General features: G+C 36.6%; 1 protein-coding gene across 1 annotated transcript in view; it reads left to right on the forward strand.

The window, feature by feature from the left end:
• Positions 1-23,798, forward strand: part of CDKL5 (cyclin dependent kinase like 5) — a 229,516-nt gene that overhangs the window by 151,958 nt on the left and 53,760 nt on the right. The window contains exons 5-10 of the mRNA XM_032756652.2: positions 1,025-1,161; positions 5,532-5,652; positions 7,582-7,641; positions 9,951-10,041; positions 13,856-14,045; positions 21,208-21,288. Of these exons, the coding sequence (XP_032612543.2) occupies positions 1,025-1,161; positions 5,532-5,652; positions 7,582-7,641; positions 9,951-10,041; positions 13,856-14,045; positions 21,208-21,288 (680 nt within the window). The remainder of the gene's footprint in view (positions 1-1,024; positions 1,162-5,531; positions 5,653-7,581; positions 7,642-9,950; positions 10,042-13,855; positions 14,046-21,207; positions 21,289-23,798) is intronic.

Raw genomic sequence — 23,798 nt, forward strand, 5'->3', positions numbered from 1 at the left:
GAACTCTTTATTCTCTGACTTCTGGTTTATTTCTTTTTTTTTTAATTTATTTTATTATACTTTAGGTTTTAGGGTACATGTGCACAATGTGCAGGTTTGTTACATATGTATCCATGTGCCGTGTTGGTTTGCTGCACCCATTAACTCGTCATTTAGCATTAGGTATATCTCCTAATGCTGTCCCTCCCCCCTCCCCCCACCCCACAACAGTCCCCGGAGTGTGATGGTCCCCTTCCTGTGTCCATGAGTTCTCATTGTTCAATTCCCACCTATAAGTGAGAACATGCGGTGTTTGGTTTTTTGTCCTTGTGATAGTTTACTGAGAATGATGTTTTCCAGCTTCATCTATGTCCCTACAAAGGGCATGAACTCATCATTTTTTATGGCTGCATAGTATTCCATGGTGTATATGTGCCACATTTTCTTAATCCAGTCTATGGTTGTTGGACATTTGGGTTGGTTCCAAGTCTTTGCTATTGTGAATAGTGCCGCAGTAAACATACGTGTGCATGTGTCTTTATAGCAGCATGATTTATAGTCCTTTGGGTATATACCCAGTAATGGGATGGCTGGGTCAAATGGTATTTCTAGTTCGAGATCCCTGAGGAATCGCCACACTGACTTCCACAATGGTTGAACTAGTTTACAGTCCCACCAACAGTGTAAAAGTGTTCCTATTTCTCCACATCCTCTCCAGCACCTGTTGTTTCCTGACTTTTTAATGATGGCCATTCTAACTGGTTTGAGATGGTATCTCACTGTGGTTTTGATTTGCATTTCTCTGATGGCCAGTGATGATGAGCATTTCTTCATGTGTTTTTTGGCTGCATAAATGTCTTCTTTTGAGAAGTGTCTGTTCCTTTCAACAAGAAAACGTGTTATTTAATATTCCATTCTTGGACTTCTTATGCAGAAGTACTCAAAGTGGAAGGTGAAATTGGGATGTTTTCAGTGTTCTTGGAATTCTTTGAATAGTAGCTTGAAAGTTTTCATTTTACTCTCTTCACCATTGTTTACATTCTAGAAAATGAAGAAGTCAAAGAAACGACTTTACGAGAGCTTAAAATGCTTCGGACTCTCAAGCAGGAAAACATTGTGGAGTTGAAGGAAGCATTTCGTCGGAGGGGAAAGTTGTACTTGGTGTTTGAGTATGTTGAAAAAGTAAGTCATTAATTGCCAGTGTGCACATTTGCCCGATTCTTTTATTTAAGGCTGTTTCTGACATTATTTAAGAAAGTACTGTTATCTAATACGGCTTATCAATGTACTCATAATCTGAGGACTTTAAAAATGAAAGTGTTGTTAATAATCATTAGAAATTCTGAAACATATTTAAGAATTTTGTACAATTAAACTGTATAGAGATAATCATAAGTTTAAACAATATACTCATTTGGCTTCTGAAGTCTTAAACTCTGTGTTCAACAAGTAATTTTTAGACTTAACTAAGCCTAAACTGAGGGAGAAACTGATAAACTGACAGTGATGGTACAGGCTGGAAGAGGCTGTATAAGATACCACACTGAATCAGACCTAGGCTGGGGAATGAGTGGGCCCAGGAAGCAGCTTTTGTGAACTGCCAGTGCTTTGGCTTTATTTGAGGGAAGGAGCTGTGCCAGGAGGCCTAAGTTGAGGCTTGAGGTGGTAGATAAGACCGTAAGTCAGTAATTACAAGCATCGGAAAAAGAAAGAAAAGCATGCATTGTTTGAGCTGTCTACAACTTGCCTTAGCTTGTATTAAAAAATGTTCAACTTGTTGGAGACAATTTTAATAACATGACCTAAGGGCAAATGTATGTTACAGTAATCAATAATGTGTGCCTAGAAATTTCTTGAGAGGGGCCTGGTGCAGTGGCTCACACCTGTAATCCCAGCACTTTGGGAGGCTGAGGCAGGCAGATCGCTTGAGCCTCAGGAGTTTGAGAATAGCCTGAGCAACATAGTGAGACCCTGTCCTAAAGAAAAAGAAAAAGAGAAATTTCTTGGAGAGCAGCTGACCTACAGCAGTTGTTATGGTCAAAAACTTAAACAGATAAACACTAACAATAGTAGAAGAAACTAGAGCCGGGCAAAACTTTAAGCAAGTTTTCTTGATGAGTAAATAGGTGGCTCCTGCCAATTCCTATGCTGTTGTCCAAAGAAGGTTGAAGTGGGAGAGGTTTATGTTTGCTGCAGGTCTATACCCAGGTGCTTGCTATACCATAAATGACAAGAGTATCAACATTGTCATAACCAAATGGAAAGCAGTATTGCCAGGGTAACTGACCAGTAATGTGGCTTTGAATGCATTCAGCCTTTACAAATTGTTTTTTGAAATAAAAAAAAATACATGTAATAATTTCCTTACTAGAAAAACTGGAACGATACTAGAAGGTTCTTTGTAATCTTAAACCACTGCTTTATGTTCCTTTTCCAGAATCTGTTTTAAGTTTCTTTTTCTGTGTCAATTTATACATTCCTCTAAGATACCTTCCATACCAAAATAAAACTAAAAGTTGTTTTTTTAAAAAAAAAGTTCTATTTAAAAAAAAGGATTGCTATATTAGGATTCCAGGGGAAACCAGATGCTCTTTATTTTAAAAAAATTTTTTAGAGATGGGGTCTCACTATGTTGCCTAGGCTGGAGTGTAGTGGCTATTCACAGGTATGATTATAGCACACTGCAGCCTCAAACTCCTGGGCTCAAGCAAATCTTTCACCTCAGCCTCCTGAGTCACTAGGACTACAGGTGCACGCCACCATGCCTGGCTGCTTTTTATTTTTTCATTATCATAAATAATCATGCAGTTTGTAGTTTTCACTACCAAATAAGAAAATTTTGACATCTCTTTTAGTTTATCCTTTTTATTTCTGTTCTACTCATGGTGGTTGTTCATTATTAATAATAATTTAATATAACAAATGGAGAAGTCACCTCTGTATATCTGTTTCCTCACTGGGAGAGGCAATTTTGTGTGCCTGAGATCTCCCTGCTGGTAAATGGCTGAGCTGCTACTAGAACTCCAGTCTTCTGACAGTCAGGCCTGAGATTCTTCCCCCGACCCTGTGGTTCTTAGGTAGAACGTGACTGTCACACCTGCCACATTAGTGGCAGTGCGTCATAATTGACAGTGAGTCTCAGGAGAGCAAGGAGAAAGTTCTCTAAGGGATAAGGGGCTGGTAACAGAGACCCAGGATTACAGAGGCTTAAAATAGAAGTTCCTTTCACCCTCACATATAAATACAAAGGTAGGGCAGTACAGGACTAGTGTGGCAGCTCTGCTCCACCACACTGAGGTGTGACCCTTGTCCTCAAGGTCAGGATAGAGTTCCAGCTGTCATATCCCATTGGCCAGGACACAGTTGCATGACCACGTTAGCTGCAAGGCAGAAGAGAAATGTACTCTTCGTTCTGGGCAGCTAGGCCTCCACTTGAAAATTGTGTTCCTGCGGAGTAAGGGAAGACTGGATGCTGGAGGACAATGTCTCTGCCACTGAGGAATTTAGGATAGAATATGAAATGAGATACAATTTTTTTTCTATATTACAAAGCCTTCTTATTCCACCTGTGCATTTGGGACCATCTATGAATTTGTTAGTTGAAAAAGAGAATGCAAATGGGGAATCAAAAAATGATGCATACATACTTAAAATGTTTATTTTAATCGGAAACATAAATACTGTATGTATTCATTTACCACGCTATAAAGGTAGGGTCAAGGCCTTTTGCCTATCGCTGTTCTGAAGTTCTGATTGGTCTTTTTTGCGTACATCATACTCGTTATGCATCTTTAAGGTAAAGCAAATGCACAAAAACATCTGCAAAGCAATCTCAGTGCAGAATCTTCAATGGACGTGCTTATCCCCACTAGCACCCATTCCTTGCCAGTGTTTTGTAGTTGTCTCACATTTGATTAGATGGCAATAAGTTTAGTGGCTTTTCATTTGTTAAGCCTTTCTAAAGTATTCAACTTTGTTTTCTTATAAACGGCAACTATTTTTTTTTTTTAAAAATTATTTCATTGGTTTATATGGTATTTAATTATTTTAAAATAACAAGTGCATCTGTTATAAATAGGCATGGGAGTAAATGCAACTGATTCTTGATAGGTATACAGCTTGACTGGTGGGAACAAAACTGTGAGGCCAGTGATTTTCTAACTGGTCTTATGGCCCCTTCACACTCTGAAAATTATTGGGAACCCTAAGAGCTTTTTATTTATGTGTAATTTATCTATTAGTGTTTCTCATATTAGTCATGACCGGGCAATATAAAAATATTAGTTCATTTTAAAATAACAATAAACGTATTGCATGTTAACATAGATAAGTTTGTATGTCAGTTATTCTTTCAAGTAAAAAATGGCATTCCACATAAAAAGCAGCTCGTTCAGCTTGCATCTCAGTCCCCTAAGTGCTTTTCCTCAGGACAACCATTGGACAGATGGTGCATGTGCAGCAGAAGGGCTTTATGTGCAGTCTGCCATTTTATCATGCAGATTCCAAAAAAGACATGTACTCAAGAATTGAAATTTAGTCAAAGTAATATTTTGTACTGCTTCATCAAGGATGTCCTTAACTAAAACGTCTGTTTTCTTTTTTAAAGGCAAGGTTTAATTGGATTAAAGAATCCAATGCCTTGATTCATGCTGAGGTGCCAGCAGTTTACCCATTGTTGCTTTGTACCATTAGTGTAAATGCCAACACAGTGAAAAAGGCAAACATCACAATCTTATTATGAATATAGTTTTGACTTCATGGGTCCTCCGCAAGGTCTGAGACCTCACAGATCCACATGTCACACTTTGAGAACTGCTGTCCTGGATGGTTGCTTACAAACAATAAGCTGTGATTGTACCATGGGCCTTGTACTTTACAGTGGGAAAGGAGAATGGTTAATCTGGAAATTCAATAGAGACTGGCTAAGTGGAATTTCTACATAATAAAAAATTTTGCATGAATTTTAGTTATAATGGTCTCTGACTCCAAATTAAGGTTTTTGAATATTGAATTGTATGGGGTCTGTGACTCTTTATTTCAATAGTATTTTCTGGCCTGTTTGAATTTTTGTACTAAATGTATTGATCATTTTTAATTTTAGAGATCTTTTTTTTTCTACTAAGAATATTTCCTGAATCTTCCAGGTGTATTTTCAAGGCTTAATTTTTATCACAAGGTTCTGTTGCAGAGATACAGCACACTGTGTTAAAAAAGACTCTTCCCCCCTTTATACATTACAGTGTCATATTTCTACTTTGTATTGCTTTTCTCTTCTAATTATTCTAAAATAATGCCTGAAAACCTTTAGGGAGAGTGAAAAGTATACAGGGTTATTATTTGGGGTAGCATTAGGGAATAGTAAAAATGGAATTCCTCATAAAAGAAAGCCCCAATTTTAATGCTGATTCAGCATGACAAAGTTGCAGATAGAAAGCAAAACAATAAAAAAAATGCTCTGTATTGGACGAATTATTCTAGATACTTTGTAAAATTGTTAATACATAATTTACGGGCCTACCTAATTTGGGAAATAACGACTGTTTGATTTTTAGAATATGCTCGAATTGCTGGAAGAAATGCCAAATGGAGTTCCACCTGAGAAAGTAAAAAGCTACATCTATCAGCTAATCAAGGCTATTCACTGGTGCCATAAGAATGATATTGTCCATCGAGGTGAGTATGAGGTTTTTAAAATGGAAAATATTAAAACATCAAATAAAGTTGAGAGTATTTCACGTTACTGTCCTTAAGAATATTTTCATAAGCATTGGCATTGCCATTTAAATTAAATATATTTTGAAAGTGCAAGACATGAGAAATATTTGCTCTCCAAATCTCCTTTTCTATCACCAAAAGGATGGATTACAAATTTATTTGGATATTGTGGTGAGATCTTTACATTTGTATAACTATTATAGATCCACTCCCAACTGTAGAAATGCCTAGTGATATAAGAGAACTCAACAAATGTGAACTTTGAAACTTACTTGGGGATAGGAGAAGAGCAAAATGTTGATCTCTATAGCCTTGGTCCTGCAGGTAGACCAGGTAATGTGAAACAACTCTGAATCAGGCTTTATATAGGTGGTCCCTAAGTCACTGGCCCCTGTTGGCACTCATGTCTCATTCCTTCTTACACCAACAATCTCCAGTATGTATCTTCACCTCCTAATTTTCCCTACCCCTTAGTGAAAAGTGCCCGTTGTCTGCAGTTGCAGGCATGATCAACCTTGCATAAAGGTCATAATTATACTCCCATAAACTGTTTTGTCCTTTACTGCCATGAAGTGGGTGGTTTATAGCAATGAAAGAGAAAGTTGATGCTCAGCATCAACTTTGACTCTACACCCATTATCTTCTCCTGATAATCTTTCTTACATTGGAGAGTTTTACAGTAGTGGGACACAAATTGATACAACAGTGACCCTAAATATTTATTTAAAAAACTGCAGTATCTACTTTTTGTCTTTGGATTAGCAGATAAAAGAATGCTACATTTTAATTTACCTATACACAAATGCACAAGGATATCACTTTAAAAATATTCTCACTTGTGAGAATAAAGGTCATATGAAGAATGCCATCGTCTGTTATTCCTAGAAACAGTTTATATTTCTCTTGCATTTGACTCTCATAGCAGTTACCTTATCAAGATTGTTGGTAGCATGGGTAGATCTCCACGTCAGCTGGACATCTAATGTCTAGGGTAATGATTCTAGTAACAGTCTATACTGTAGTTTGGGGATATTAATGAGGAGCCGAGTTAGGTGCATTTCCATCATGATACTGTGATTTGATTACGTGCATAGTGAATCAGAGGTTGCAAATTAATGGTAGAAACCATGATTTGAAATCTACAGATTTCACTACCTCTGCCCTTTCTCCATTTGCATCTGTACCATATGATATAGATCATGGATATTCTACTCTAAAAATGCAATTGTGAGATGCCTCCCAAGGAGAGAATTCAACTGCATTTTCTGTGAATTTCTACTTAATTCCCACCACATCTTCATAACATCCATGGAAAAAATTAGAAATCTTAATTGCACTCATCCAGTATGGCTTCAGCATTAGACATTGATAATTGTGAACCATGCAGAAAAGCTAAAGAGACGTAAATATAGAAATTATGTAGAAGAATGTAACAGAAAGCATGTCTTGTATTTCTTCTCCAGTAAATATAATGCTAGCTACTTATTCTCATGTATTTTTAAAGTATCTTGTGGGTGTAAACATTTTATATTTCTATCTCCAAAAATTTGTATTACTAGTATTTTATGAAGTAATAATAGTTTTTTGAAATGTGTTGGCCTATATTTAATTATTCTTAAAATTATTTCAGAGATCCAACTAATCCTTTTAATATTTAAAGAGGAAAAAATTATTTTTGAAGTTGTGGTCTACATGTTTCTGAAAAAGAAATTCATTGAAACTTTTATGTACCAGCATAAAATGTGTTACTTTTCTTTTTGCTACCAGTTTTCTATTCAAATTACTCTAGATATTTCTAATTAGATGCTATTACAGTGATCTAACGGTGTCAATCAGGAGAACATAGAACATTTTTACTAATTTTTTTTTTTTATCTTGACACTCCAGATATAAAACCAGAAAATCTCTTAATCAGCCACAATGATGTCCTAAAACTGTGTGACTTTGGTAAGTTAAAAAGAAATTAAGTCCTGGTACTTACAGAATTAATTTATTATAACACATAGGTAGCTTTTAAAGGAATATTAAAAGTAATTGTTATGTTTTGACTTAAATTGGTAGAGGAACATTCTTTTGAGTCATGTTGAAAAATTGATTGCTGGAGGAGTACTGCTGTCTTCAGAGTATTGTCTATTTTTAAAATTTTATCATGGTTTTTGTTTAATCAACTAATTCAAAGCAAATACACCCATATGCCCAATATCTAATGACTTCACAAAATTTTTTTTTTAATGTTGATAGTTGTTCCAGGTTTAATCATGAACACTAAAATATTCCTCTGTAAATACACATAAGTATTTTGTATATGCAATTGTTATATATCTATAAAGTCAGAAGACATTTTTAGAACATTTTAATTTGTTCCCTCTACATGTTCAATGAATGGGGTTAGTAATGTATAATATTACAGCTTTTGATTGAATGTATAGGGAAATTTTTTTAGTTGTACTCTCTCCTAGTAGAAAATTGCCTATGTCTCCCATGTAGATAACTCTGTATTAAGCTCTGTTAAACATTTAAATTAAAATAATTCAGAAAAAATTTTAGATTGTATGTATGTTAGGGTCATGGGTCACTTTTTAAAATAATACTTTTGCCTAACCTGTATGCTGAAAAATAAACACTTGATTTTTTTAAATGTCTTTTTTCATATATTTAAATATAATCACAAATACAATGTAAACCTCCACATATAACTAAGAATCCATCTCCTTATAAGGAAAAATTAGATTAGATTAGTGCATAGGAGATGAATTACACAAGCAAGAAATAGAGACATTGTCAAAATTTGCTTCGTAGAATGACCCATTTTGTCCAGTGTAGCAGCTGGAAGCATGTGTAGCTATTGTCACTCAGTATTTTCAAAGATTTTGAATATTATTAACCTGTTTGAGAAAAAATGTTTTACAGGACTTAATTTTCTTCATATTTTATGGTAAGGAATAGTATGTAAAAGAGTCTATGTCCTAAATTTATAAAGAATGTGCTTAGGAAAAAGGAAATATTGAATACTGGATCTGAAAAATTTTAATTGTGGCATTTTTAGCATTTTGTTAGCATTATGATTTTCAGGAACCACATCTGTTTCTGATTTCCTGTCCGTAATTGTGATTACTACCCAAAACGGAGACTTGAGTTACTGAAAATATAAAGCAAGTTATAAATATAAAAGAATGCCTATAGAATGGTTAATAGTAGGAAGAGTACTCCTGGTCTGGCATTATTTCTCAGAGAAAAGACTGTTGTAAATGGTCAGGAAGTTCCTCCTGGCAGCACCACACGCGGTATCCTGTGTCCTGTGTATCCCTAGCAAGGACTTCCTAATTGCTTCCCCTCCCAGAGTACACACTCCTTGGTCTGACTTGAAGAACCCCATTCAAAAATACAAATATTTCTTCAAAGCGTGTCTTATGAAGAAACATTGATTATCTGAAGTTAGGGGTTTTGTTTTATGTTAGGATTCTTTTTATTTTTTACCGTTTCATTTTAAGAAACACTATTTTCCATGTCTCAAAACTGATGTACACCTTAATTTTTCCTCTTAATTTTAATGTTCTGATTCTCTATAACTATTCACAGTGAACCTATGTTGTGTTTGGTGAGTTAGATGGGTGATTAACTTATCCTCCTGCCTTATTTTGTGGCTATGCAGTAGCCCTAAAACCTTTTCAAAGGGTGGGGGTAAAAGTAGTGGTAGAGTCTGTAATTGGTAACTAAGATACCCCTAAAATGCCCAGTCATTAGGAGATGATAGTAATTTTGGCCTGCTTTGTTTCCATCACTGTTTATGTAAAGGCTAGAATTGCTCAGCAACAATACATATGCAAATACTGTGCAAGTGCCACATAGCAAAATTAATGACCGTCTACAATATGCTAGTTTGACTTTGATTTTGATTTCTAGCTTTTATGGAGATTTTATTTCATTTTTTTCCTAAGGTGTGCATTTATTGGGAGAGCTGATTTAAAAGTATGCTCTGAATAATTATAAAAGCATGGGATGACTTCGAAAACACAGTTTTCTTTAGCATAGTGAAGAGACTGGTTTTGTAGTGAATACATTGTATGTCTTTCAATTGACATGGAACACTCTACTAACTTTTTAAGATAACAAGGATATTATTAATAAATAGCCCATGCAAGAACAGTCGTTACATTCTTTTGATGTTGTTTAAAGTATTACTAGTGCTGAAATATTTTGCCAACATGAATTATTTCTTTTTCAAAGTTACAGCTTTGGACTTTACTATCTTTCAGGTTTTGCTCGTAATCTGTCAGAAGGCAATAATGCTAATTACACAGAGTACGTTGCCACCAGATGGTATCGGTCCCCAGAACTCTTACTTGGGTGAGTTACCATCCCAAAATAGAATGACATTTCCACATCTGCTGATTCTATTGTCATTTGCTTTGAGTTCATCTATGGAAAATAAGAACTTCAGTTAATTAAATGTGTCAGTTACATATTGCAGTATAACAAACTACCTAAAACTTAATGGTATGAAACAAGCACTTTTTTGTTTGCTCACAATTCTGGGTGTGGGGGAATCACCAGTTTGAGTTCAGCTGGGTGGTTCTTCTGCCGGTCTCTCTTGGAGTCACTCATGAAGTTATAGTCAGCTGGTGGGTCATCTGGGAGCTGGTTAGTTTAGGGGTCTCAGCTGGATCAGACCGTCTCTGATCCCTGGAAACTTATCCTCCAGTAAGCTAGTCCAAGTTTCTGAATGTGATAGTTGGAGAATTCTGTGCTATAAGAGGGTAAGCCCCAAAGCAACAATAGCTTTCAAGCCTTTTTTTGTATGACTTTTGCCTCGTTGGCCAAAGCATGTTGCATGACCAACCCCTGATTCATGGTATGGAGAAATAAATTCCACCTCTTGATGGGGCAAGTGGCAGAGCCATATTATAAAATGGTGTATGTATGGAAATGGAAGAAATTAATTGTAGCCAACTTTGCTAATAAACTTCCACATTAAGAATGTGAATATCCACACAGTTTGACATTCTGGCTTATCTATTTGTTCATTTATTAATTCATCAAATACTTATCAAGTATCTCTTAGGTCCAACCACTTTGCCAGGCACATGGAGTAAATATTGAACCAGACTGAGCACAGTGGCTCACGCCTGTAATCCCAGCAATTTGGGAGGCCAAAGCCAGCAGATCGCTTGAGCTCAGGAGTTCAAGACCAGCCTGGGCAACATGGTGAAACCCCGTCTCTACAAAAAAATACAAAAATTAGCCAGGCATGGTGATACCTGCCTGTAGTCCCATCTACTCGGGAGGCTAAGGCAGGAGAGTCACTTGAGTCCAGGAGGCGGAGGTCGCAGTGAGCTGATATCCCACCACTGCACTCCAACAGAGTAAGACATCAGAGCAAGACTCCATCACACACACAAAAAAACCCCAAAAAACAAAAAAATGAACCAATTGCCATTTTTGTTCTGAACAGTGTAAATCAGTGTAAAACAGTGTTTGATGATAAATGGCTATTCAAAGTAGCACTGCATTGATGATTTTCTCAGTAACATCTCTACATTCATCTACTTTGTGGCCACGCTTTAACTTTCAGTGCTCTTTCATTCATCTGTTAACACCAGAAAAAGGTCTTCTGATAAGGTTCTTTTCTTTTTAGTACATTTTAACTTTAAAGCCTAAGAAGGAGCCTATAGTTCTCATTAATAATTCTCTACCTACCCTAGTTGTAGGATTATTTTCCCTAGATTGTATTTCCTTCTTTGGGACCACCCAAAAACAGATAATTTATACTCCACAAATAGATATAGTGATAATGATGACAAGTGTGCAAATTGTAGGTCTCATTTCTTTTCTTTAGCGTGCCGTACGTGTATCTGGGGGACTTGTGGAATTTAATTTTTAAAAATGTTTTTTATATAATAGCAATATAAGTTTCTGGATTTTTTTTCTGAAGAGCATGATGACGACATGTTTAAGTTACTCACTGAGGGTTTATTTTGATCTTAAGTACTTATTTTCCAGTGTCTACCAACCGTCTAGTAGTAATTCTTGATTCATTGCTGACCTAAAGCCTGTAAGAATCATTGACATTAGTTTTTGAAAGTTTTACTATTTTTTTTTAATCAAAAGCTTGCTTTATCCTGAAAAACAAAGATGCTTAGTCACTTTATTATCTCTTCCATTGTGTGGGCAGAGTTTAGAGTTTTTATGCTAATTTTTAATCTTAGAATTAGGATTGATTTTCTTTGTGTTTGTCTATATTTCTTCCGTGTACCTTTTGGACTCATTGGGATGCATAGTCCATTTTCTTTTGGGAGAATTGAATTTACTGGACACTTTACCAATGGAGAAATGAGTATGAAGTAGATCATTCTTAGAACCCTATCTGAGGACTCAAGTGTAGTAGAAGGGCTTGTTATAATATGGTGTTGTAACATGGCCCCAAAAGTTTATTTTGAGGACAGCCTTATTGTGAATCTTCAGAGAGTATTTGCTGCTTAATAATACCTGTAGAAAAACTGGAGTTATGTTTAGAGATGTGTGGTAGCTGCTAAAAGTATGGGGACAATGTAACTAAATTAGTGCTAAAATGAATATTGCTAATTGATTGTCAAGTACTAGTTGAAGAGCCATATTTGTAAAAATCCTTCTGAAATCAGATATTTGGTTATACATTAAGAATTTAAATTTTATATATTCTCAAGGCTGTGTCCTTGACATTCAGAATCATTCCAGCTGCATAAATTATTCAAATCAGATGACAAGAAAAATAGCTTGTAGTGAGTATGTGGAAATTTTCCATAAGTTTCTCCATCTAGCACAATGGAACAAATTTTCTCTTTCTCAAACAGATACGAAAGAAAGATCAATATCTTGCCCTGCCCAGCAAACTTACCAAAAAGATTTAAATGAGGTTTCCTTGTGTGGTTCTTAGGTTGATATGGGAAGGAAATGAGATAAATGAAATATTGACTTATTATTGCAATGGTTTGTTATCCTAGAAATTCGTTCTGTATAATGTTAACAGTCCTTTGATTTAAAAGTTTTGTTTCACTACTATATCATTTTAGCATTCCAAAATTTCTTTACATATTCTTTTTCAGATATTTTCTTTTGGCTTTCCCTTCTTAAAGCTTGGATTATTTATGTTGGAAATGTGTGTGAGCGTGCACGCGTGTGTGTGTGGTTTCTTAATTTGCTATAAAGTTAGCACTCTAGATATAAAGCTGTTTTGAGGATACCTAGATTTTCATATGCAACCTCCATTTGTTAATAACAGCAACACTCCTAAAGCCCTCTGGTAAACTCACACCCTAAAAGAAGCTATAAACCCCTAAGTAATCTGGAAAATGTTTTAAGGGAAATAGCTGCCATAAAGCTCTATATACATAGGTTACATATGTTATATTCAAATAAACAATACAGTAGATCTTAGCACAATCTTAGTCATCAGAAACTGTGATGCTGAGTAATGGAAGGTTAAATAATATTCAGTGTTAAGGAAACACATAAGTCAGTACATAGTAAATTTTAATAGACTGAACTCATAAAATGGATAAGATGTATCTTTTTGACATTTAGAGAGCTAAAGCATAATTATTTGTCTTAGAAAATACAATTATTTGGAAGCATTTCATTCCCCTAGTGAGGTGTTACTTGCCAGATATGTATACTGTATTAGGGTTTATTAAGCCGTTCACATTTAAGATATATATTTGTATCTGTTTATGTGAATAAATTTCAAATTAGTGTATACTAACTAAATTGTTATTAAATTGATGGCTTTATTAGCATAGGTTTATTCACTTGTGTTCTGATGATTTGCTTTTCAGCCTTCTTTTCACGTGGAACTTTTTTTTTTTTTTATTATAATTTAGGTTTTAGGGTACATGTGCACAATGTGCAGGTTTGTTACATATGTATCCATGTGCCATGTTGATTTCCTGTACCCATTAACTTGTCATTTAGCATTAGGTATATCTCCTAATGCTGTCCCTCCCCCCTCCCCCCACCCCACAACAGTCCCCGGAGTGTGATGTTAGGGGGAACATCACATGGAACTTTTTAATTTCATAAATATACAAGTGTGCTGCACATTATAAATTTGTTCACAATAATTTGGAAATTATCAAAACATTATATTTTTTCAGTTGCCAGAATAATCTCTTCCTTTATTTTTCAGCGCTCCCTATGGAAAGTCCGTAGACATGTGGTCGGTGGGCTGTATTCTTGGGGAGCTTAGCGATGGACAGCCTTTATTTCCTGGAGAAAGTGAAATTGACCAACTTTTTACTATTCAGAAGGTGCTAGGACCACTTCCATCTGAGCAGATGAAGCTTTTCTACAGTAATCCTCGCTTCCATGGGCTCCGGGTAAGAGGTTTTGCTGAAACCCAAAATGGAATCAATACTGCAGTATTTGAGTCATTGTTCATTGCACAATGGAATGCTAAACTATCCTTTGAATACTATTTCCTTTCCCATTACAGTGTTTATAATCCCTATTATAGTATTTTATTTCCGAATTTTTTAATAGTACTTGTGAATTTAAAAAGTGGTTAGAATTCAAATTCTAATCTTTTTTCTAATTTTTAAGTTGCAGTTTTTCAAAATCTTTTTTAGTGTATACATTTTTACACGCTAAACTTTGGTTATCTTAGACTGTTTCTTTATCCAAAATATTAAGCATCCCCCAAATATACCAAATGTATGAATGTTGAGCAAACATATTTGTAGTGATTTGAGGAGAGTCCTGAAAACTTGGATTCCCCAGATTTGAAGGTTCTTGTTTTAGTAGATGTTTCTGGTCCACTGACGGTGAAACATCAAATCTTCTTTTCAAATTAGTGTATTGTCTTGGGGCCGTATGTGGTGGCTCACTCCTGTAATCCCAGCACTTTGGGAGGCCAAGTTGGGTGGATCACTTAAGGCCTGGAGTTCGAGACCAGCCTGGCCAACTTTGTGAAACCCCATCTCTACAAAAAATACAAAAATTAGCCGAGCATGGAGGCTCACACCTGTAGTCCCAGCTACTCGGGAGGCAGAGGCGGGAGAATTGCTTGAACCCAAGAGACAGAGGTTCCAGTGAGCAGACATCATGCCACTGCACTCCAGCCTGGGTGACAGAGTGAGATTCTGTCTCAAACAACAACAACAACTAGTGTATTGTCTTGGGCAGCCTTTCCTAGACTTGACAACTTTGTACAAAACTTTTCTGAGAATATGCGAAATAGTGTCTTAGAAAGTATAAACTTTCCCCAAATGAGGAGGAGTCACCTTATTAGAGTGCCCAGTGAGTTAGAGGCTACTTCTTCCATCTACCCCAAAAGCAACTTTTTAAGTTTTCAGCCAGTTTTTTTTTTTTATTATTTAAGTTCTAGGGCACATGTGCACAACATACAGGTTTGTTACATATGTATACATGTGCCATGTTGGTGTGCTGTACCCATTAACTTGTCATTTACATTAGGTATATCTCCTAATGCTATTTTCCCCCCTCCCCCACCCCACAACAGGCCCCAGTGTGTGATGTTCCCCTTCCTGTGTCCAAGTGTTCTCATTTGTTCAATTCCCACCTATGAGTGAGAACATGCGGTGTTTGGTTTTCTGTCCTTGCGATGGTTTGCTGAGAATGAGGGTTTCCAGCTTCATCCATGTCCCTACAGAGGACATGAACTCATCCTTTTTTATGGCTGCATAGTATTCCATGGTGTATATGTGCCACATTTTCTTAATCCAGTCTATCATTGATGGACATTTGGGTTGGTTCCAAGTCTTTGCTATTGTGAATAGTGCCGCAGTAAACATATGTGTGCATGTGTCTTTATAGCAGCATGATTTATAATCCTTTATATACCCAGTAATGGGATGGCTGGGTCAAATGGTATTTCTAGCTCTAGATCCTTAAGGAATCACCACACTGTCTTACACAATGGTTGAACTAGTTTCCAGTCCCACCAACAGTGTAAAAGTGTTCCTATTTCTCCACATCCTCTCCAGCACCTGTTGTTTCCTGACTTTTTAATGATGGCCATTCTAACTGGTGTGAGATATTATCTCATTGTGGTTTTGATTCGCATTTCTCTGATGGCCAGTGATGATGAGCATTTTTTCATGTGTCTGTTGGTTGCATAAATGTCTTCTTTTGAGAAGTGTCTGTTCATATCCTTCGCCCACTTTTTGATGGGGTGGTTTGATTTTTTCTTGTAAATTTAAGTCCTTTGTAGATTCTGGATATTAGCCCTTTGTCAGATGGGTAGATTGTAAAAATTTTCTCCCATTCTGTAGGTTGCCTGTTCACTCTGATGGTAGTTTCTTTTGCTGTGCAGAAGCTCTTTAGTTTAATTAGATCCCATTTGTCAATTTTGGCTTTTGTTGCCATTGCTTTTGGTGTTTTAGACATGAAGTCCTTGCCCATGCCTGTGTCCTGAATGGTATTGCCTAGGTTTTTATGGTTTTAGGTCTAACATTAAGTCTTTAATCCATCTTCAGCCACTTTTTTGGGCCAACATGGCAATTGCTGATCATTGAGGGAACTATAAAATAATCTCCCCACCATTTCCTTCCTTTCTCTGAAATGCATAATTCTCAAACCATGTTACCTTGCCATTTACAAAGCACTTTGTTTTTTTCTTTTGACTTTCTGGCCTCCAGTTAATTTCCCTTTAGAGACCACCACTGCTCAAACCTGAGTGCCCAACCGTCTAGATCCTTCTAGGCTCAGTGAATGTGGGTGAAATGAATGGACAGAGGCATGCCAGTATCTCTTTTATCTCCTGCTTTTTGTCTCTCTTTCACCTGTCTGAGTTACCTCAGGCAAGTTTGTCGTTTCTCCTTTATTTTTGCTTTGATAAGCCAGAAATTTGCCAGATATGACCACTAATTGGGGTACCAACAGCATATGTCGTTCAGCAGGTTAGCTCAACATTTTTTAACGTTTGTCATACTAGGTGTTGGGAATATGACGATAAATAGGATTTGTCCCCAGTCTAGAAGAAAGAAAAATCTATTATACTCAAAAATAAAGTTAGTCATAATTAATGAATTGCATTTTCACTGAGAATCAATCTAAACTCCTTGCCGTAGCCTATGAGACCTTGCCTGACCTCATCTCGTACCTATCTCCATTCCCTCCATTCTCCAGATTCTCAGCACACTTGCCTTTTTTGTTCTTTGGCTTCCATAAACATTCCAGGGTTTTTCTAGTTTCATCAACTTGGGACCCATGGCTGCTTCTCCTGGCAAGGTGCTTCCCTCGTGTGATCCCTTCTCATTCTGTCAATCTCAAAGAGTGCCCCTTTCTCTGGCCACCCAACATACCATCCTCACCTCCATCCTAGTCTTTCTCTCCCACAGCATCCTTTTTCTGTCATGGAACTTACCACAGTATGGAATTATTTTGTCTGTTTCTTTACTTGTTAATTGTTGACTATCTAGTCCTCCCACACTAGAATATAAGTTTCTCAAGGGCAGAAATCAACTGTTTTATCACATCACAGATGTGTTTCCAGCATTTAACACAGAAACTACCATATCCAGTAAGTACTGACTACATATCTGAGAAGTGATTAACCAGTCTGTGGCATCAGCATTCAAGCTCAACTGTATTTCTTTTCTCTCCATCTCTCATGCTTCTTTTACCCTTTTGCCTTTACCTAACCTTTGACCACCACCCCCAGATAGATCCCCCAATCTTTCTCTTTTCACTTTAGCCTTCTCACATTTCTCAAACCACACAATTCTCTTTTTTTGTTTAGAAACCTCTACAAGGTTACTGATAAAGTTTAAAGTCTTTAGGGTAGCTTTAAAAACCCCTTCTTAGTTCTCCAGCCTCATTTCTGCCTCCCCGCTGGCCCAGTGTGTGCTCTTTGGCCACATTGAACCTCTCACCATTTCCTTGACATATTGCTTTTATAGTCTGCATTTCCATCTCTATAATGCTCCCAACACTCACCGCTCTTTCTTCTCCTCCTTCTTCCTCCCCTAGACTCAGGCCAAATGTCCTCCCTCCATGAAGACCTTCTAGACTATTCAAGGGGAAACTGGTGACCCTATAACACTCTGGTCATACCTCTTTTGTAGCACCCATTGCATTCTCCTTTAAGTAGCTGTTTGCAAATATGTATCCTTACTGGACTGAGGAAACGAACTGTTATGTTCACTATTATATTTGCAACACATCTAGGATAGTGCCTGCCAGGCTGAATAGTGTTGAATGATAAATATTTGACCTCAGGATTTTAACATTAACTGCTGGAACATTAAGCCTGGTTTGCTGGCTGACTTGTTCTTGGCCTGGTTAATGAGGCTCTATGCTGGATTCTCTGAAGAGAGTTTAAACAGATCTGACATGCTGCTTGGCCTTAATAACTTACAAACTAGCTGAAGAATTAAGACTTTCATCCATGAAATAATTAGAAAACAATACAATTTATAAGAAAGCGTGGTATATAATAAAGTACTGCATTGTTTACCTCATTGTACGGTTTTCTAATGTATCTCCATATGGTTTAGACCATGAGAGTGTCAAATATTCTGGAAAGTTAGAAATCATCATTGGGGATTCATTAGAGAATGCTTTATGAAGCATTTGACATTTGAAATGGATATTGAAGAACGAGGAGCATTTGGATTAGATAGGCCACGCAAAGGATATCTCTTTCTCATTTGTCTGTGGTCCTGTTTGTTCATAGTCTTCTTCCCTAAACTGTATTGTCTATAAAATTCTAGACAGCACGTGATAATGCTGCTTACAAACATCCTTCAGGGAAATTGCTGCCTCCATCACACTTTGACTTTTATAAACCTTAATACTTTACGTTTTAGTCTGAAAGTGTTTGTGGTGTTTTAACTAAATTAGTTTAATCTCTTTGGAGGATTGACAATATCTTTTGAGGAAGAAATTTTCTTTCATGATGTTATTTGAAAATGTCTATGACAGATAGCTAAGCACATGGGACATGTAAACTGCATCTGCTGTGCACCATGGACTCACCAGTAACCAGTCCAGTGTGATGTGCATTTGGATTTAGTTGTGCAGAGACAGGAAAATCTACAAGATGTTGCTATAGTGGTTTGCATTATTGGGCTAAAATAACAATTGATGCCTCATAGTATAGGGCCTAGGCTCTGGAGTTAGACTGCTGGGGTTCAAGGCCTGGCTCCATATTTACTATTTTGAATGATGCCAGGAAGTTATTTCACCATCTCGTGCCTCTGTTTCTTCTCGTGTAAAATGATGATAACCAAAAGACTGCCTGATTGGATTGGTGTAAAGATGAAATATTATTTGTAAAATGTCTAGACCAGAACCTCACACATAGTGCTCAGCAAAGAGGCATTCTCATTGGATTGGATTGGATTGGCCAAGTGATTCAGAAAGAGACAAGACTGATTGAGATATACTTTAAACTTCTATGCATGAATTTTGGCTATTTGTTGAATTATTTCATATTAGAATGGTAGGTCTCATTCAAACGCATGTAAATTAATTCTTTGAAATTAGGAGTTTGCTTGGTCATTTTTTATTGTAATATTTCTAATACCTTTTGACTTTCAGCATTAATTTTCTTATCAATGAAATTTCACTCCTAGAAAAAATAAGGGGGTGTCTGGTAGCATAAGATAGACCTCGCAAAATATTAACATATACTGGTATAGGGTCTTTTATCACAGCATGGTAGGTGTCTTTCTCTTTGGGCTGATATTTAATGCCCCAGTAACATCAAAGGGAACCTCTCTACTTCCCTTAGGAGAGGCACCTAGGTTTAGAAAGAGTGTGGGTTTGGATCACAAGACTGGGTGCAAATACTAGTTCTACTGCTGTTTAATTATGTAACTTGCCTTGAACCAGTTATTTGAACTTTCTGATTGTCACCTTCTTCATCTCTAAAATAAGAATAATATATCCAAAATGCCTCGCATAACATCACTTCCCTCAGAAATCAGTTTTAGGTTATTGCCTGTGCATCTGTATTGAGTTCATGTTATTCTTTCTACTCCTCTATCTGGAAGGTGCTGTCCTAGTTTTCTCCATCTTCACATTTTTCATATTTTTCAAAACCAAGTTCACATATTACCTATGGGTTCTTTCTTCCACAGCCATAAACCATCTTGGTCTTTCCTTTCTCTGAGCTTCAATTAGAATTTAGGGTTGCACAGTTTAACATTGATTGCTTTCCTAACCAGACAGCAGATTCCTCAAGAGCAGGGTTTGGGTCTTACCTGTATTTTTTGTCTCCTGCTATCCAGAGCATGGTGTGGAGATGATGTCATAATCACTCCTTAAATATCTTGTTTGAAATTTCACTGTATAATTAGTCCTCCCATTTACTTATTTAGCATGTTTAGGGATTTCAGTACTTAGAAATGCTTGTATGTTGGTATAGAGGAAATAATGTATGGAAGCAGACTAGCCCTGACATTTGGAAGGGAGTACATGGCATCGGGCTCTGCCAGTCACATTACCCAATACTTTAACATCCACTAGATATTGCAGAATGTGAGTTGGCAGAGGAAAGAACAAAAAGCACATCTAAATAAACTTGACCCCTTCCCCTCATTTTATTTAAAAATGCATTTGTTAATCTAGGAACCTGTTTGTCTTCGGTTCCAACTTTAAAAAAGGAAGAATTTGAAAACAGGTCATTATAAGAGCATATTAAAAGTGATGACAGAATGTGTGTCTGAATTCACTGTCTACTTCTGTGACCTTTTAGGTACTGGCCACTTACTTTCTCTCTATTTTTACTTCTATGTTTTCAAGAGTAAATAGTATGTTGTTGTTAAAAAGCTATAAGGATTCTATCTGATGTCTTATCATATCCTTTCTGCTAGACCCTCAATTACTATCAGTAATTAAGAATCATGTGTATAAGCAGTCAAATTATGTATACACTGTATTAGAACTGAATTGTTTATAATCAGATGATATTCTATTTTACTACCTAATTAGTTCAAATTTTTATATTTTAGTTTGTTTCACATACCTTAGTATTGTCTGCCTAGATTTAAGTATCATCTTTCACCTGTGAGTTTTCCTATTATTTGACACCCAGTCGTATTAATCCATATAAAAATACATAGATGGCCGGGTGTGGTGGCTCACGCCTGTAATCCCAGCACTTTGGGAGGCTGAGGCGGGCAGATCACAAGGTCAGTTCAAGGCCAGCCTGGCCAACATAGTGAAACCCCATCTCTACTAAAAATACAAAAAATTAGCCGGGCATGGTGGCAGGTGCCTGTAATCCCAGCTACTCAGTAGGCTGAAGCAGGAGAATCACATGAACCCAGGAGGCAGAGGTTGCAGTGAGCCCAGATTGCACCATTGCATTCCAGCCCAGGCAACAGCATGAAACTCCGTCTCAAAAAAAAAAAAAAAAAAAAAAAATACATAGACAACAAAAGTAATATACAAGTATGAATTTTACTGGGACTGGCATTTTTGCTTATCTGCTCCCTTCTGCAACACTCACAAGCACGTGCACACACATGTCCTTCCCCAAACGTTAACATTCCCTTTGTGTGTGTCTCACAGTTTCCAGCTGTTAACCATCCTCAGTCCTTGGAAAGAAGATACCTTGGAATTTTGAATAGTGTTCTACTTGACCTGATGAAGGTAAGGCAAATTGATATTATCTCTATAAAATGTCTTTTGGTTTGTGGATTCTTTTGTGTCTACATGTGACCATAGCCTGCTTTTATGAATGAAATTTTAGGAGATGTGGAATGGCAAATAATGGGGAACTATGTCATATTAAAAGGCATGTAACTTATTTAAAATTACAATGGGATCTGGTATTGTCACAGTCCATCTAGACAGAATCATGAGATCCCTAAATGACATCCTTAAAATGGACAGAATAATAAAAATCTGTTAGCACGCAAGAGCTGTTCAAGCATAAGGTTTTAAAACAAATCTTAAAATCAATGTTGAAAGAAGAAATTCAACGATTTTTTCTGACATGGTATTTGAAGCCTCCCATCACCTACACAGATTTGATCAGTGAATCTAATTTTTCTCTTTTTCTAACTTGGCCTCTTCTCTCCCAGACTCTTTCTGGCTCTACTTTAGACATATCAGGATCATTGCTAATGCTGTGGCCTGAGTGTTCTTTCTTATGCTACCCTCCCTGTCCAGAAGTCTTCCTGCTCTATACTCTAAAAGCATTCTCAAATTTCTTTATTCAAGTTTATTTTTTTTTCCTCCAGTAGACAGTCGGCTCCTTGAGTGAGAACTGTTTTTCATATTTCTCCAGCTTTCACTGCAGCCAAAAGTGCATAAGCAAGTGTTGGTTGTTTGATAGTAGACCTTCAAAGAACACTTATTAATGGATCAATTTTATTTTATGCCCAGTCAGTCAACTGTCAAAATCAGTAGAGGTTACACTGTGCGTAGAGCCTTTAAAAGGCATACTTAGCACAGTTGGAAATTTCTGAGTGGCATTCTCAGAACTTTGCCGTGCTTTAAACTATGTTAACCTGTGTTCCAGGGAACATACTGTACATAGAGGTGTGGAGGTGGGGGAGGAGGGTGTGACGTTTCGGAAAGGCCACATACCATACAACCTTTTGTAGAGATGCACAATATTCATTAATCTTTAAAGGCTTTCAGAAATATCACAATAAAGAAGCATTTCTGTCTTACCCAATATTTTCCAAATTTAATTAAATACTGAATACTGTTTTTCATAAAACTCTAAAGCTCTAGTGTTTTTCTGAACGCAGATTGAGAAATGCTACTGGCAAAAAAGAACCCTCAAAGCCTTTTGTTTAATTAGGCATAAATTATCACTTAAATCAGGTAGGTTTTGTCAATACACTTTTTCACACAGTCAATCCTCATGGATTCGGACCTCAATAATTTGGTAACTTCTAAAATGTGAATAGAATAAAGTAGGAACATAGAATTAAATACAATTTCATGTTTTCTGCCTTTCATCTTTCTTTAGTTAAAAATAATTGAATGTTTTTGTTAAATCATTACCAAATATAATTGCCAAGCATCAGTATGGTACCTGATTAAAAGCTAGCACAAATAAAAGTAGAAAGATTACCTGAATCATCCTGTGCTTCTGCCAGTTTAGAAGTTAAACATTCAAATTCCTATTTATTTAATATCTTTATCATCAGATTTCTTTAAGTAAATATTTTTATTGACATATCCTTTCAGAAGATGTGCAAATTATATCTATATGTCAGTTACTTTCTATAATGTAAACATATTAGTGTAACTCTACCCAGATGGAGATAGAGAAAATTACTAACACCCTGGAAGCCTTCTTATGCCCCCTTCCAGGCTTTATGCCACCGCACTCCCCTCAGAAACCAGTTCTGACTTCTGTCACCAAAGATTAGTATTGCCTTGTTATTATCAAATGTTATATAAATAGAATCATTCCTTTTGTTTTTTAGCTTTTTTTGAAAATGAATTTGAAAAATGAAAAATACCAATTATCCCTTCTTTGAATATTTCAAAGAGAAATATTCTCTTTGCCATTCTCTAAAGCTGCTGTGTTAATTTTGTCCACATGTAAGTACCTAAAATGGCCATCTCATCCTGTCAGCCAATTTAGTAGGGGTACAAGTCACCAGAATTAATTCAAGCCCCTAATAACCTTAAGACTAGCTGTAGTCATTATATTGGCTCTATTTTAGTCTTAAAAAACATTTTCCCTCCAAATACTGAACTAAAAAGTTTATGAAACTTTTTAAAAAATGTAAAAGAAGAAACTTTAAAACCAAAAAAATTAGAATTGGGGCTCTTTGCTGATACAGAATGTTTTTTTGTTGTTGTTGTTGTTTTTTGTTGTTGTTGTTGTTTTTTGTTGTTGTTGTTGTTGTTGTTGTTTTGAGACAGAGTTTCACTCTTGTTGTGCAGACTGGAGTGCAATGGCACGATCTCGGCTCACTGCAACCTCCACCTCCCAGGTTCGGGCGATTCTCCTCCCTCAGCCTCCTGAGTAGCTGGGATTACTGGCATGAGCCACCACTTGCCTGGCTAATTTTGTATTTTTAGTAGAGACGGGTTTTCACCATGCTGGTCAGGCTGGTCTCGAACTCCTGACCTCAGATGATCCTCCCGCCTAGGCCTCCCAAAGTGCTGGGATTACAGGCGTGAGCCACCAC

This window comes from Hylobates moloch, unplaced genomic scaffold (assembly GCF_009828535.3).
Source record: "Hylobates moloch isolate HMO894 unplaced genomic scaffold, HMol_V3 SCAFFOLD_7, whole genome shotgun sequence".
Taxonomy (NCBI): domain Eukaryota; kingdom Metazoa; phylum Chordata; class Mammalia; order Primates; family Hylobatidae; genus Hylobates; species Hylobates moloch.